This window comes from Musa acuminata, chromosome BXJ2-1, assembly GCF_036884655.1.
Source record: "Musa acuminata AAA Group cultivar baxijiao chromosome BXJ2-1, Cavendish_Baxijiao_AAA, whole genome shotgun sequence".
NCBI classification, from domain to species: domain Eukaryota; kingdom Viridiplantae; phylum Streptophyta; class Magnoliopsida; order Zingiberales; family Musaceae; genus Musa; species Musa acuminata.
Window position 1 is genome coordinate 38,212,135 of NC_088338.1, and position 17,174 is coordinate 38,229,308.

At 39.3% G+C, this 17,174-nt stretch overlaps 1 protein-coding gene across 2 annotated transcripts; it reads right to left on the reverse strand.

Moving 5' to 3' along the window:
* Positions 1 to 2,396: 2,396 nt before the first annotated feature.
* Positions 2,397 to 5,355, reverse strand: LOC135583363 (glycylpeptide N-tetradecanoyltransferase 1-like). Of its 2 annotated transcripts, none has more exons than XM_065094003.1 (2): positions 3,746 to 5,355; positions 2,397 to 2,579 (listed from the first exon to the last, which is right to left on the reverse strand). In XM_065094003.1, the coding sequence occupies exon 1, from the start codon at positions 5,114 to 5,116 to the stop codon at positions 3,776 to 3,778; it is 1,341 nt and encodes a 446-aa protein (XP_064950075.1). In that variant the 5' UTR covers positions 5,117 to 5,355; the 3' UTR covers positions 2,397 to 2,579; positions 3,746 to 3,775. The 2 variants fall into 2 exon arrangements, with proteins under 2 accessions (XP_064950075.1, XP_009386624.2); XM_009388349.3 differs by having other exon boundaries at positions 2,397 to 2,709.
* Positions 5,356 to 17,174: the final 11,819 nt, after the last annotated feature.

The following is a 17,174-nucleotide window of genomic DNA, read 5'->3' on the forward strand; positions in this document are numbered from 1 at the left end:
AGTTAGTCCGACATCACTTATCTTAAACAAGACTTTACAACTCATAATCACTAACCTTTTTGTTCACTTTTCTTGCTTACTCAAGCAAGAATGAGTGGGGTATTTATAGGCCCCAAATAGCTTTGAAGAAAAAAAAAAAAGTCTCATCTCGGATTTTCGGGGTACTAGCGGTACTACCGCTAGTATTGAGCAATACCACCGCTTGCAGGACTAACAACTAGCGGTACCACCGCCCAGTCTGGGTGATACTACCACCTGACACATGAGAGACTATGTACTGACGGTACTACCGCCAGTCTGGGCGATACCATCGCCAGTCTAGGCAGTACCACCGCCTGACATTGGCAGTACAACCATCAGGTCTTTCGAAAAATGTACACTTCGTATGTTCCAACTCATAGGTGGTTCCACCGCATGACCTAACTATGGGTCACTGAATGAGCCTCCCAATGGGCCCAACTCAACCCCAGATCAAGCTCAATGGGCCTCTAATTGAGTTAGTAAGGTTACACTCAATTTAATACCTAACCACGATAATTAAGACATAACCGACTAAAGACAAGAGTTCTATGTTGCTCGGCATATCATTGGTTCATCTGAACTTTGTCCGAACTTCCGATGCGTCGTCCGAATCTTCAACGTATCGCCCGATCCATCGGCATGTTGACTCCCGCAACATCCGATCTTGGTGCAATGTCCAATTCTTTCAACCCGAGGCCCGATCTCTAACTCCAACCCAGCATCTGATTCTTCTACTTCAATCGTTTTGCCTTTCTATGATCAAAGTTAGTCCGACATTATTTTTCTTAAACAACAAATTAGGTCATAAACTCATCAATAGATTTCATCATCAAAATCTGAGATTCAACATAGAAAACAAAACAGGTTCCCAAAAATTCAATATCGAATCGTCGTATGAAGATTGGTACGTGAAAAATCATAAAATCAAAAATAGCATAACATGTGTGAGATGATTTACCTAAGGGAGATCGTATATCACCAGATGAAGGAGGTCAGATGTCCTCTCTAGCGGTGATCCACATGGCAAATGGGGCGATGATGCTCCTCCTTTCGTAGTGTGATCTTTCCTCTTCTTTGTGTATCACAAGACTACGCCGAGATCAAGAAAGGGTCGGCCCTTCTTACTGTCCACAAGCCCCAAATCGAGTTGTCGGTTGAGGAGAGAAATGAAGGAGAATAGGAGGTGGCAACCAAAAAAGTTCAACATATGCCCCTTTGGTTCTCTCCTATTTACAGAGGTTCCTCTCAAATTAACACTAATAGATCCTGTAATATTATATACTAAATCTCTATCCAACTACCTAAACCTCTTGGATTAATAGATCTCTATCCAATAATCACTATTTGCTCTTATTGGGTTTCACTCAAAGAATCCAATAATACAAGAGTTGATTGGATATCCAGTAAGATAAGGGTTCGACAAATATCTCATATCCAAACATTTACTCATCGCAACACTTACCATATGTGTGTGACTCTCTAGGCCCAATATCGAGTAGGCCGTGAGTCGCACATATCATAACTCCTTCTGACTTAATGAATTATTATCTCCATAATAATTCACTCGACTCATCGACTATGAACATACTATTAGGACCATAAAAACACTAACAATGAGGGGTGGGGGGGGGGGGTAGTTGGGGAGGGGGGGTGTGAATTAGTGCTTTGGAAAAATTATGATTTGAAAACTTACGTTTGATAAAACTCGTATCGAAAATATGTTTAACTTGGAATGTGAGAAAAAATAGTGAGCAACAAATTAGTAAGTGATTGCCAGAAAAAGCATAAACAAAAATACAAACCATATTTATAGTGGTTCGATCGTCCCGACCTACGTCCACTCCCGATTCCTCTTCTCTCAAGGCCATCGACTTTCATTATCGATCTTTTTTTCAACGAGTGAATATCAACCATCCTTGCTACAACCCTTTCTCCTTTTCACGAGCTCAGAAAAGAACTTTTACACCCATCTTTTACAAAGAAATCTCACTCCTTTAGAAAGACTTCTAAACCTTAGAAGAAAGAGACTCAACACTTTAAGAGAGATTACACACTTGAGAAACTCAAGAATTCTTTCTCTTTTCTTCTCTTTTTCTTGCTATCCCAAGCAAGAATGAATAGGGTATTTATAAACCCCAAATAACTTCAGAAATAAAACCAAAAATTAAAATCCTCATATTTTCAAGGTACTGACGATACCACCATCTACACTTGGCGATACCACCGCTTGCCACCCTGAGCGGCAATACCACCACCTGCAACCTTGAGCACCAATGGTATCATCAAACACAAATCCAAAGCAGGATAGGTAAATTGTAACTCCATAAAGTTTGTTAGAAATGGAGCACATGTTAGAGAGGACATACGTTTCATAATGATAAAACTATTCTTCGTATAAAACCAAAAGTTTATAAGAATGACTTGTCAAAGTTCTAGTGGTTTCTGTTTTTTCTGAAGTAATAAATTACAGAATATGTATTCCAAGAAGATGAAATATCTTCAAAATGCATTTTACCCATTGTGCTGGAACTCGGGTTTCCCATGTGATGGTGCATTGACTGCATTCATGGAATAAAGATCTGCTCAATGATACGCACATACAGATTTTTGTAGTTTATTGAATAAGATGACTCAAAGGAGATGAAATCTGTCACATATATTAGTAGTTGCTATAGCTTAGAATGTGTCCTGCATGGAAAAACATATTAATTTTAACAGCTATAACATATATAGAAAAAAGAAAGTTCATAAAGGAAAACAAAGAGGAGAGCAAAGTGGTTTTTGGATAAGAAGTCAACCAGTCATTACTACCCAATAAAAACAGTGAGTGGGATTCAAGACAAAACAATGTCAATGTCAAGTTATACACAACTTTGTTTGCTATCTCCACATTGAGAGAGTTATTTTTACCTAAACATGCAAAATACAAGAAAATGCCAGTATGCACCTCGTGAAACATTTCATACAAAACTCCACATCAATCAACCATGAAAAACAAAAATCACTGAATTCAAACAAAACGCGAAATAGGAGATCTTATGGGTTATTTGTCAATTGTCACCGTAACTTCTTTGGGCTTAGATAAAGTATTATTTGCCAATATTCATTTTTTCACATTTTGACTACTAGTCATGCTGTTTCTATTAATCTTTAGAACTATATCTATCCAATATCTACGATTAAACTTTTCATTTTTCATGAGAGCCTCGTCATTTTTTAGTTCTACCAACTTGATTAAATGATTAAAACATCTTCTAATATTGATTTTAAGGCTACTTAAAATTCCCTAATTCTGAAGTGTTTCCAGATATATTATACATACATCTGAAAGTTCCCACTAACTTCTGCAAGAACAAGTACATACAATTTGAAGATAGAAAACGGAAGACATTGTTGCTCAAACATTACACTTTAGTTTCAGCACAATATCAACCAATAAGTGTTAAAGGCTTTCTCTAGTAAAAGGTCATCCGGCATCTAGCTAAAAGTTTTGGACATGGAACCCGAGAGGAATAACAAGTCATCGTCAGCAAACAGAGGCAAAAATATTTCGGAGTTCCAACCACATCTCCAACAGTAAATGCAAAAGATACATGAAACAAATGCCAAATTCATGACTGTTTCAACACAGAGATCCGGATTCAGACTTACAATCAGTAAACTGACTAGATAAAGCAGCAAATTGCAACTAGAAAAAGATGAACAAAAATGAAAGGTCAATTACCTGCCAGTTCTCCAAGATAGCCACAACAACCTACAAAAGAACGAGTCCTAGCTCTGCTGGTTTTAAATCATTCCTGAGTCGATAGTTGTAAAGATAGTAATGGAGTTGCCCATCACCAGGCCCAAACTTCAGCTCCTTCAGGAAAGTATCATTGTGCATGACATCAAGGGCGTTGAAGACATCATAGTCCTTCTGCTTCGCCACAATAAGTGCATCGTTCATCAGGTGGAGCAGAGGAGTCTTTGCAGCCACATTATAGAAAGAATAAGCAGCCTTCAACACCGAATAATTCTGGTTATTCAGAATTGAAGAAGGAAGAGTGTAGAAGCTACAGAAGTCTGTCACTTCATGAGTCTCAGGGCTCTCGACCACATAACTGTCCACCACATTCTCCAGAGGAAGAACCCAATGCTCCACATCATTCTCATCAAAATCCGGTGCAACTACGAACAGGCTCAAATGCTCTCTTAGCAACCGGGTGACTGCCGGAACATCACGAAGCTCCATTTTCCTAAACCCAGGGGTCGCAGTTGCTTCTGGAAGCTTGTAGAGCCTGATCGTTCGGCTCATAGTCATCCGAGCTCCGAGCCGGGAGAACCCGACGTCAATCAGCTTCTTGGGATTCAGAGAACGATGCCAGTAACGGCAGGTCGTGACGGGAGTCGGCAGGATGACTCCGGCCGTGTAGGCCGCCTGCCATATGTTCTCCAAATGAACCCGCCTGGTGACCTCCTTGATCATCACGGGGGCGAGCCGCTTCGACCGCAGCTTCTTGTGGACGCACAGGAAGTTGACCTCGGCCATCCGTATGACGTCCTCCCTCACCCGGATCCTCCCGGGCACGCCGGTAATGAAGGCAACCAGCTTCTTCGTGGCCTTCACCCGAACGCCAATGTGCCATGCCTTGAAGTAACCCGGCGGGCGAAGCGCCCACTGGAGGAACTCCTTGGAGTAGTTGAAGCGGAACATGTTCTCATCATCCTCGACGTAGTTGTTGGTGAGAAGATTGTATACCTCGGCGCAGGTCTGTTCATCGTCCATGTCGCAGGTGGTCCACTCGTAGAGGGCGGGGAGGTTGTACGGCTCCGGCCTGACGGCGGACAGGGCGGTCGGCGGCTCGATGGGGCCCTCTGGGAGCCCGCCGCGGCCGGCGTCCTTGAATTGGCCCACCGGTTGGGTCTCCCAGAAACGGTGCCGCTTCCCGACGGAGAGTGCCTCTTGGATCCTACGAGCGAGGGACTGGATCTCCCCATCGCCCTCTACGGAAACAGCCGCATCCGCCGCCGCTAGAGAGGCATCGGAAGCTGGCTGCGCAACTGGGTTAGGGTCTTGTTCCACTTCGTGGGAGGATTCGTCGTCGCCGACCACCATGGCGGTAATTTGAGGTGAATCCGATCAAAAAATAAAAGCAGAAAAAAGTCGAGAAATGAATTGGCAAGAGGGGAATCGACAAGAAGGGACGGATTACCTTCGTGGATCAACAGATCTACAAAGAATGGGCGAAACGTAGCCTTGTGTGTGAGGAGTAATATCGATCGATTAGGGTTTGGAGAGAAGACAACGAAGGAATCGGGGCGAGGAAGAAAGCCGAGGGAAGCGAGTACTTTAACCATCTTTATTTTGATTGGGATCGGAACGGGCAAAAAAGCGGAAATCATAACAGTTTCGTTACACATCCGTTATGTTGTATATATCGCAGATTAATTTTATCTTAATTTTGTTTATATCGCAGATTAATTTTGTATATATCGCAGATTTATTAAAAATTAAAAAATCATGTGATCATCCTTAATTACAAGTTCATGAACACGATTATTAAAGCTAAAAATCTCCTATTTGTATAATTTTAATATTTTTTTAGTCAATAAAAATATCTCTTACCTAGTCTTTTTTTTCCTCACAAAAGTGATTTTTTTTATCTTACCAATTATTGTTGCTTGGATATCGTCGATTGAGACAACACCAAGAGTTGTCTGAAGGCGTGAAGTTGTCCGTGTGGCTCACATGATTGTCTAGTGAGGCGATCGTTGTAAAACTAAGGTATCCGAAATGGCTCCAAGATGATCTACGAAGGGTCTTCAAGTGTCCGAGGTGTGTTCTAATATTAGGTAAGGTAGGTTTTGGTCTCTTAGGAATCCTTATAAAAGGTTAACATTGAGGGTGATTTCTTGACCTAATCCCTCCGACGCTCAAGTTACCAAGCTTGTTTTATTTAGTGTATACCTTAAAAATCGTAGTTAGCACATGATTAGGGTTAGGTTTGAGAAGTAATCTCATTAACCCTGTTAAGGGCCAATTGGACCCGTAATTGGACTAGTTTGGGTCGGATTCAAGGCCCAAACAGGTTGCTGAACCTTGTCAGGTGGTGGCACCACCCAAGTGGGCGATAGAACCACTTGAGGCTCAGCCTCCCAAGTGGTCTGGGCGATAGTACCGTCAACAGTTAATGCTGCCAAGTGATGGTACCGCCAAAGCTTAGTCTCCGAAGCTCTATCAAGCAGTAGTATCGTCAGACTAGACGGTGGTACCACCCAGTGTCAGTACTGCAGGCGGTGGTACCACCCAACATAGGCAATAGTACTGCCCAACACAAGTAGTAGTACCACCAGTACCCCGAAAACCTAGGATGAGACACTTTCTAGCTTCAATTTTGAAGCCATTGGGGCCTATAAATACCGCTCCCTTTTATGCATGAAAGGGCAAAAAAGTGTAATCAAAGTGTGAAAAAAATCTTTTAAGTGTTGGGGTGTAAAAGTGTTATAAAAGTGCAAAGAGTCCTCCTCTCTCTCTTTAGTTTTACAATCATTCAAGAAGATGTGTAAGGCTTGTAAGGGTTGTCTCGTAAACCCGTGAAAAGGAGAAAGTACTATAAAGAGGTAGTTGGTCTTTGTCTATTGAAGGAAGATCATTAGTGGACGCCGATGACCTCAACGGAGGAGGAATCAGAAGTTGATGTAGGTCGAACGACCGAACCACTATAAAATTAGCGTGCTCTTAGTACATACTTTACTTTTGTTGCATTACTTCATTGCAGACTGTCCAATCCCCTTTCTCTACTCACTTACAAGTTTATTCAAGTTAAATATATTCTTAAAACAATTTTTTATAGAACTAAGAGTTTCATGAAGTTTTTCAAAATTATTTAAATTGATCGTTTTTATCCACCGCACTAATTCACCCCCATTCCCCTCTCCTCCCCCTCTTAGTGTCATTCTTGATCTTAATAATTGGTATCAAAGCTAGGTCACTCTCGTTTTGGTTTGAAATATTGAATCTTGGATTTTGATGATGAAGTCAATTGTAAATTATTTGATTTAATCTATATGTTGAGAAAAGTGTGCAGGATTAACTACGATAGTAGTAAGACATAAAGCAGGTGTTGTGCTGGAGTCAAGATCGAGATCTCATTGAGATTTCAAGAGTTCGTTGGAAGTTCGGACATTCGTCGGAAGTTCTGTCAGAACCAACCGAGAAATCCAGGAGCTTGCTAAAGAAGCTCATCTGAACTCGCCAAGAAGATCATCGTAAAGTCCAGGAGCTTGCCGGGAGTCTGCCAGAGCATTACCGAGAGTTAGTTGGATGTTCATTAAAAGTATGTCGGAAGCTCGTTGGAAGAGTAATTGACGCACCGGAACAAGAAGTACTATGATTATGTCTTAATTATCGTAGTTAGAGCATAAATTAAGTTAGGATTGAGAGGTAATCCCACTAACTTAATTAGGGGCAAATTGGGCCCTTAACAAGGTTGAATTGGGCCAAATTGAGCATCCCATTCAGCCCCTGAATTCTTGGCCAACGGTGGCACCGCCTAGAAAGTAGTGCCCTAGGTTATCTGAGTAGTGGTACTACCTAGACTAGGCGGTGGTACCGCCGACAGTTATTGCTGCTATCGGTGGTACCATCAGAGCTCAGTCTCCGAGCTCTGTTAAGCGGTGGTACCGCCCAATGTCAGAGTGTAGGCAGTAGTACCGCCTAGTAATGGCGGTGGTACCGCTAGTACCCCGGAAATTCGAGATGAGATACTTTTTTGAGGAAAACATGTCAGAAGATTGGAAGTCGGGCCGAAGGATCGGTCGACGTATCGATAGAAGGCTTCAGGCCATGGATTCGGGCATCAGGCCAAGAAGAGCAAATATTACGCCAAGGATATCGAAGTTGCAGAGGTCAACTAGCCGATTGGATAATAGACCGCAAAAGAGAACGATGCGTCGAAGAATCGAACGAAGCGTCGAAGGACCAATGACATGTCGGACAACATAATTTATGCTTAATAATAATTATCTAGATCGAAGTATATCTTTATGTGTGCAGGATTAACTACGATAGTAAGGCATAAAGCAAAATGAAGTCCCGGAGTCAAGAACACGATTTCGTTGGGAGTTCAAGAGTTCGTTAGAAGTTCTGCCGGAATTGATGGAGAAGTCCAGAAGCTTGCCAAAGAAGCTCTTCGGAACTCACCAAGAAGATCATCGTGAAGTCCAGGAGCTTACTAGGAGTCCGCCAGAACATTACCGAGAGATCATCGGAAGTTCGCCGAAAGCTCGCCGGAAGAAACCAGACTTATTTTGCTTAGAATATGTCTTAGGAATCGTAGTTAGCATATAATTGGAGTTGGGATTGGGAGGTAATCCCATCAACTCTGTTAGGGGCCAACTGGACCCGAAGTTGAGCTAGTTTAGGCTGGATTCAAGACCTAACCAGGATGGTAAAATCTTGGCTGGCGGTGGCATCACTTGGGAGACAGTCTCCCAGGTGGTCTGGGCGGTGGTACCGCCGATAGTAAATGCTGCCAACGGTGATACCACCCTTGTCAGGCGGTGGTACCGCCAGAGCTTGATCTCCGAGCTTTGTCAAGCAGTGGTACCACCTAGTGTCAGGATGCCAGGCGGTGGTACCGCCCAGCATAAGCGGTGGTACCTCCCATACCTAGGAAATCCGGGATGAGATATTTTTAGGCTCCAAGTTTGAATCAACTTGATGCCTATAAATACCCCTCTTATCCTTGGTTAAACTACACACAACCGAGAGCAAAAAAGGAAAGAAAACTCTATTTCAATTATGTGTGAACTCCTTTCAAAGTTCTAAGTGTTAAAATAGTTTGAGAGAGGAGTAAGTGGGGGTGTAAGGGTTATCTCCTAAACTCGGTAAAAGGAGAAAGAGCTGTAAAAGGTGGTTAGTCTTTATTTATTGAAGGAAGACCAATAGTGGATGCCGGTAGCCTCGACAGAAGAAGAATTGGTGGAGTGGATGTAGGTCACGACGATCGAACAACTATAAAAATCTGGTTTGCGTTTCCTTCTTGTAATTTACTTTTATAGCAAATTGTCTTTCCTCCTTACTATGCTTTTACTACACCTATGCTCGCGTACGCCTTCAAGTATATTTATGAAACAATTTTCGTCGAAACGGGTTTTATTATACGAAATATTTTCAAAATCGATGTGATTTTACCACTGCACTAATTCACCCTCCCCTCTTAGTGCCGACTCTTTTCCTAATAGTTGGTATCGGAGCCTTATATTTCTCATTTGGTTTAACACTCAAGAGAAATGACTCATTTTGGCTTTCAAGATGATCACTCTCTCATTCGTCCTCCCTTGTTCAACGGGATGAACTACACATATTGGAAAATTCGAATGAGAGTTTTCTTACTTTTATTGGATTTAAATTTATGGAGTATTGTTGAAAACGATTTTCAAATGTCTTCTCTTCCAATGAACCATTGGAATGATTCGGAGAAGAAGACTTTTTCTTTCAATGCGAAAGCTATGAATGTTTTGTTTTGCACCTTAGATAAAAACAAATTTAATCGTGTTTCTATGTGCGAAACGACTTTCGATATATGGCAAACTCTCGAAATCACTCACGAAAGCATAAGTAGATTAAAAGTTTCAAAGGTCAATCTTTTAATACACGATTTTAAACTATTTCGAATGAAGCCGAGCGAAACCATTGTTAACATGTACACCCGTTTTACGGATGTCGTCAATGGTTTAAAAGCTCTTGAAAAATGCTTTTCTAATTTTGAACTCATTAACAAGATTTTACAATCACTTTCTAAAAATTGAGATTCGAAAATAACGGCTATTCAAGAATAAAAAAATTTGAATATTTTTTTTATCGAAGAACTTATTGGGTCTCTAATGACCTATGAAATGATGTACAATGCACGTGAAGAACTTGAGAACCACATTTCAAAGAATAAGAAGGATTTCGGACTAAGAACAATCGAAGACTACTCGAGCATAAGCTAAAGTGATAGTGAACTTGAACTCCTCACTATGAAATTTAAAAAGTTCATGAAACAAAAATTAAAGAATAAAAAAAATACAACTACTTGCTATGAACGCAAGAAGAAGAAGGTGACTTTGGATGAATCGAGCTCCTCCGAAGACGAGGAGAAAATCAACAAAGGCGAGGTGGCAAACTACACCTTAACGGCTTTTGACGACGAGGTAAACGAAACTCCCTTAATTTATTTTAAAATTACATGATACTTTTAATGAGTTATTTTTAATTTAGTTTAATTATTTTTCTTAAAAATTGTATGTTTAATAATATAATGAAAATGCCAAAAAATTAGGATCAGGCTTATCATTCTAGTAATTTTGATAATGATTATGAAAATTACATGTTTTATGATAAATGAATAAAAATATTAGACTTAAATCTAATACTTAAGATAAATCCTATGTGTGTTTTAAGAAGCAATAATGTATATCTAGATAATTTTGTTTGAAAACACCTTATGCTCAATGAAACCATGATTGATGAATGTGCTTTATGTTTAATGATTTCTTTGGCTTGTATACCTTATCATGATGAATATTTTGAAAATAATGTAAGTATCATGCTTGACATTTTTATATTTAATTAAGCATGAGGATTTGAAGAAATGATGATTTGATCGTGATGACTTTCATGATCAGGTTTGCTCTTTCGATTTTAAACAATGATAAACAATGATGTATGTTTTCATATGAAAAATTTGAGCATACTTATATAAAATCAATCACATAAAATGAAACACATAAAAAGAAAAATCAAATGATAAATCAAATATTTTGTCTAAAGAAACAATAATGTGTATCATATTGATTTCCGACTTTGATTGAAAACATTCAATGAAATCATGCTTGTTGTTTATAATAAAAGTTTTGGTACAATGCTTGATGACTTTATTCTATGCATGAGATTTTCAAATTATACATGATAGCTTTTGTATTGAAGGCTTGATAATTTTTGTGAAGAATCTTATCCTTGGTTTTCGATTTTAAACATGATGCATGGTTTTGATATAAGAACAAATATTTGGCCATGCTAATATAAAGTCAATCATACAAATTGAAACTAAAGAAGATTAAATATCTTTAAGAATCATTCAACATTATGTTCAATGAAGCCATACTTAATGTCTTAATGAAAATGTTAAGAGATTTGATATCATGCTTAACGAGTTTATATTTCAAAATTATGCATAATGATTTTTATGATTTATGGCTTGTTGATCCTTGTCGTGATTGAAATTTAATTTTTTGGTTTTAAAACGACAATGAATGTTTTTATTTAGCAAAGGCATGCTTGTATGAAATAAAAGGGGAATACATTTCTTGAAAATTTCTTAATTCCTATGTTATGAATTTTTCAAACCATGAAATTGATTTTGATTTTTCTTTAATGAATCCATGTATATTATGCTTTTGTGAATCTCATGGATTATAAAAATAATTTAAATTTAATAGATTTTATCGAAATCATGATCTTGATTTCTTGTGAGTTATAACTCGAAATTATTTATGAGTTAAGATCTTGTTCTTTGAACTCCCATGTTTCTTCTTGTCGTTTACTAAAGAAGAAAATTTTCTAAATACATCATGATTTTTTGGAATTATAATTTTTATGATTCATAATGAACTGAGAGATTTTATATGCATGAATTAATATCTTGTTCTCCTACAAGATTGAATAAATTTTATCTATATCATGATCTTCTATGAATTCTTTTTATTATTTATTTAAGAGGAGATTTGTTAAAATAAATCATGGTTTCTCTTGATTTCTCAGAATTATAACTTGAAAATTTTTTTTATAAATCAAGATTGTACGATTCTTTCTTTTTGCTATTTGAGTTATCCAAAAAGAATCATAATATGTCTCTTGATGCTCACAATTTATCTTCATGATCTTTGATATTTTATCTCTCATAATATGATTTTTATGTGCAATTCTTTGTATTCATGAAATATTTATCTCATCACCCAATTAATTTTTAATATTCTTCATGTGATGAAATGAATGAAATACTATGTTGATGCATACAAATGAGAAGTTATGATCATGCATGGTAGGATGGAATATAATTTGACATTTTGATACCATCATGAATTGAATTATTTAGAATGATGCATGCAATACTATGATATTTTATGATGTGAAAGTCAACAATTATCATTTTCTGAAATAATACCATATTGCAATTAAGAATGATACTTTATATTTGTCATAATGTGAAGATTGATAAAAAGGAAAAAGAATTACAACATTGTATTCTTCCATTCTATTTGACAATGACACAGGGGGAGCAAATTTTGCTAGCTTGCTAGCTTGCATACTTCAAGAAGAAGCAAAAAGCTTGCTCATCTTAAAAATATGCAAAAATCTTACCAACTTTCATGTGTAAAATTTGTTAGCTCACGCATTGTAAGGAGAAAAACTTGCTTACTTGCTAGCACATCTAAAGAGAAGATACAAACGTACTTCATGTAGCTTGCTTCATGTAAAATATTATATCTTGCTAGCTTGTTATCTTGCATTATTTTTTAAAAGCTTGCTAGCCTTCATACTTCAAAGAGAAGTAACACTTGTCAAATTGCTAGCTTGCATGTTGTAAAATAATGTAAAATTTTGCTAGCTTGCACTTTGCAAAGGAAGCAAAAATAGTACTTCTCAAAAGAGAAGAAAAAGCTTACTATCTTGAACATTACTATCTTGCGTATCTCAAGAAGCAAAACTTACAACTTGCACATTGCAATAGGAAGCAAAAATCGCTAGCTTACACACTTCGATAAGAAAGCTATCTTGCATTTGCTTTTAAAATTTTTGCTAGTTTGTATGTTGTAAACTTGCTATTTTACTACCTTGTATATCTAAAACTTGATAGCTTGCATGATGTAACACTTGCTCAATTTTCTAGCTTACAAATTGTATGATGATAAAACTTGATATTATGTTCTGATTTGACATAATATCTAAACACTTGAAAGTTATACTTCTCCTTTTTGTTGATGACAAAGGGGGAGAAGTATGATCATGTTATGCATGATGGCGTGTTGCAAATATTCATAATGAAATTTGTAATGACTTGAATTCAGCTTGAATTCAAGGTTCTATCAATATGGTATATTAATAGGGGGAGTTAAGGTTAACTCTGTCATCAATTGGTTGTCATCATCAAAAGGGGGAGATTGTTGAATCTTGTATTTTGATGATGAAACTGTTAGGAAATCTTGGGGGCGACATCACATGCGCAGCGGAAAAACAAGAAAAACAAAATCCCCGATTCCCAAAAAGATGTTCGTCGTCGTGCGAAGATTGGTGCGCAAAATCCGCGAAACTCAAAACTGCGTATAGAGTAGATTATGTTACCTAGGGAGATCGTATATCCCTATTTCCTTGCAGATCCTTAGGAGAGGGTGAAGGAGGTCAAGCGTCCTCCTCTCTAGCGGTGATCCACACAGTAGGGTTGCGATGACGCTCCTCAAAACTCCAGGCCTGCTCTGAGGTGGAGAGGAAGAGGAGAATAGGAAAGGCAAGCAAAGGCTCTAGCCTATGAGGCTCTGAATCCCTCCTATTTATAGAGATCCCCTGTCAAACCCTAATGGGTCCTCCCCTAGTGGGTATTGGATCTGCATCCAATAAGACAAGGGCTCCGTCGGATATCTCATATCTGAACCTCTACTCATTGCAATGCCTACCATATGTGTGTGACCCTCTAGGCCCAATATCGAGCTGGCCGTGAGTCATACCTGTCAAAACTCCTTCTAACTCAGTAAATTATTATCTCTGTAATAATTCACTCGACTCATCGACTACGGACGTACTAGGCCACTACGCTGTAGTCCCTAGACGATATAGGGGAATCCAATCCATTGGACCTGTTTGTCCTCAGTTACCGTGTACCTATAATCCCTCATCCATCTAATATCCTAGAGACCGTATATCGAGCATGGTGCTGTCAGACCCATATGGTTTCTACTCGAGTCTCGCTCTAATCGGATTCTCCCAGAGAACTATTTCGCTCTCAACCCGAATGACCCTGGCCAGGGATTTGTCTGAGCAAGAACACATGGGATATTCCTCTCATGACGCTGAGAGTGGATGATCCTCTATCGACACTCAATAGCCCTCGTAAGGTCGACTATCACTCCCAATGACCAGCTGTACTAGATCTGGGATAGCCAAACCTATAAGTCTGGTATCAAAGAGTGGAGCACTCATACAAGACATCCTTGGTGTCTCAAGTCTAAGGACCAGATACACCATTAGGACTACGGAATCACTGTCTGACAATAAGGCATCATCAACCATCCAGCATTCCGTAAGCGGATCAATCAGTGAACTCATTCTCCAATGAGCACTTGTACTGTATCCCTAGTGTCCCTATATGAGCAGCTATGAGACCAGCTGCATCCATCATATGGACGGGTATACAGCACACCAGTCTGTCCGGTTATCACGATGTCCCTCTCGAGTAACCTATGACCGGGATTATTTAGGATATGTGTTTAAAGGTGAATCGATCTCATTATCGTGATCTCATCACGATCTGATTCCCATTGCACAGATCCAAGGACATCACAATATATATATGCATTTATGCAATAGTTATAAAATAATATACGCCAAAATATAATAAGCAAAAAGATTCTGTATCAAGTCACATGTGCCATCACTCATGTGATTGGCTTGCTGGGCACCTATGACTAGCAATCTCCCACTTGACCTAAAGCCAATCACCTATGTGTCTGATCCCCATCAGACCCCTGTGACGCTCAAAGATAAAATGAGACAATGACTTTGTTAGTGGATCTGCAATGTTATCTTCGGATTAAACTCTTTCCACTGCTACATCTCCTCGGGTTACGATCTCTTTGATAAGCTGGAACCTCCTCAGAACACTTCTGATAAGACCCGGGTTCCCTTATTTGAGTAATCGCCCCATAATTGTCGCAATATAAGGAAGTCAACTTCTCACTATCCGGAACGACTCCCAAATATGTGATGAATATCTTCAACCAGACTCCCTCCTTTGCTGCATCTGATGCAGCAATATACTCCGCCTTGTGGTCGAGTCAGCAGTAGTACCTTGCTTGGAACTCTTCCAGCACACTGCTCCTCCATTTAAGGTGTACACATACCCTGAATTCGACTTGCTATCATCGACATCAAACTGAAAACTTGAGTCAATGTAGCCTTCAACCTTAAGGCTATTACCTCCATATACTAGTAAAAGATCCTTAGTCCTTCTCAAGTACTTAAGGATACACTTTACTGCTTTCTAATGCTTCAAGCCTGGATCCGCCTGATACCTGCTCATGACACTCAGAGCATGCGCTATATCAGGCCTAGTAAATAGCATGGCATACATGATAGACCCTATTGCTGAGGCATAAGGTATCATATTCATGTTTTCCCTTTCTTCTGGAGTCTTTGGGGACATACTCATAGAAAGCGATATCCCATGTCTCATCGGTATGAGACCTCTCTTGGAATTTTCTATGCCAAACCATTTGACAATAGTTTCTATGTACCTAGACTGGGACAAGCCAAGCATCCTCTTGGATTTATCTCTATAGATTCTAATCCCCAAGGTATAGGATGCTTCCCCTAAGTCCTTCATGGAGAAATGTCTAGATAACCAAGCCTTTACTATAGATAGCATTCCTACGTCATTCCCAATGATGAGAATGTCATCCACATATAACACCAAAAAGGTGATAACGCTCCCACTTACCTTCCTATACACACAAGGCTCATCTTTGTTCTTAACGAAGTCATAAGATCTGATTGCCTCATCAAATCTTATTTTCCAACTTTGGGAAGCTTGCTTTAGTCCATAAATGGATCTAAGCAACCTACACACCTTATCTGGGCAGTTCTTGGACACGAATCTCTCATGTTGCATCATATACACCTCCTCCTTGATGTTACCATTGAGGAATGCGATTTTCACATCCATCTGCCAGATCTCATAATCATAGTGTGCTGCAATAGCCAATAGAATTCTGATGGATTTTAGCATTGCTACGAGTGAGAAGGTTTCGTCGTAGTCAACACCTTGCCTTTGACGATACCCTTTAGCCACTAGCCTTGCTTTATAGGTCTCTACCTTTCCATCTACTCTGATCTTTTTCTTAAAGATCCACTTGCAACTGATGGGTACAATACCTTCGGGCGTATCAACTAGGTTCCAAACCTTGTTGGAGTACATAGAATCCATCTCAGAATTCATGGCTTCTTGCCACTTCCCAGAGTCTATACTCATAATAGCCTCCTCGTAGGTTTGAGGATCAATATCCTTAACATCCTCTCCTCTAATATGTCCCACATATCTCTCAGGAGAATGGGATACTTTATCAGACCTGCGTAAAGTTGAAACTTGTGTATTAGGTACCTGAACAGACTCGGGCTATAGAGTGGTGCTCGAGCTTGGTTCTCCAACCTCGCTCAACTCTATCATTCTCCTACTGTCTCCGCTAAGAATGTGTTCCTTCTCAAGGAACACTACTCTCCTAGCTACAAAGACCTTTTGGTCCTCGAGATTATAGAAATAATACCCACAAGTTTCCTTGGGGTATCCCACAAATTTGCATCGCTTTGTCCTTGATTCTAACTTATCAGGGTTGTGTCTTTTAACGTGGGCAGGGCAGCCCCAAATCTTAACAACCTTAAGATCAGGCTTCTTCCTTTTCCATATCTCATATGGTGTAGACACTACCGACTTAGTTGGAACTCTGTTCAGAAGGTAAGTTGTGGCCTCTAGGGCATATCCCTAGAATAAAATGGGTAGGTCAGCGAAACTCATCATAGACCGTACCATGTCTAATAACGTACGATTCCTCCTTCCAGAGACACCATTGAGCTGAGGTGTATAAGGAGGTGTCCATTGGGATAATATCCTATGGTTCTTGAGGAATTGAGTAAACTATGTACTTAAGTACTCACCTCCTCGATCTGATCGAAGAGTTTTGATACTCTTTCCAGTCTGGTTCTCCACCTCATTCTTATACTCTCTGAATTTCTCAAAGGCCTCGGACTTGTACTTCATTAAGTACACATATCCATACCTTGAGAAAACATCAGTAAAGGTAATGAAGTAGGAGTAACCTCCAATGGCATGAGTTGACATGGGTCCACATGCATTACTATG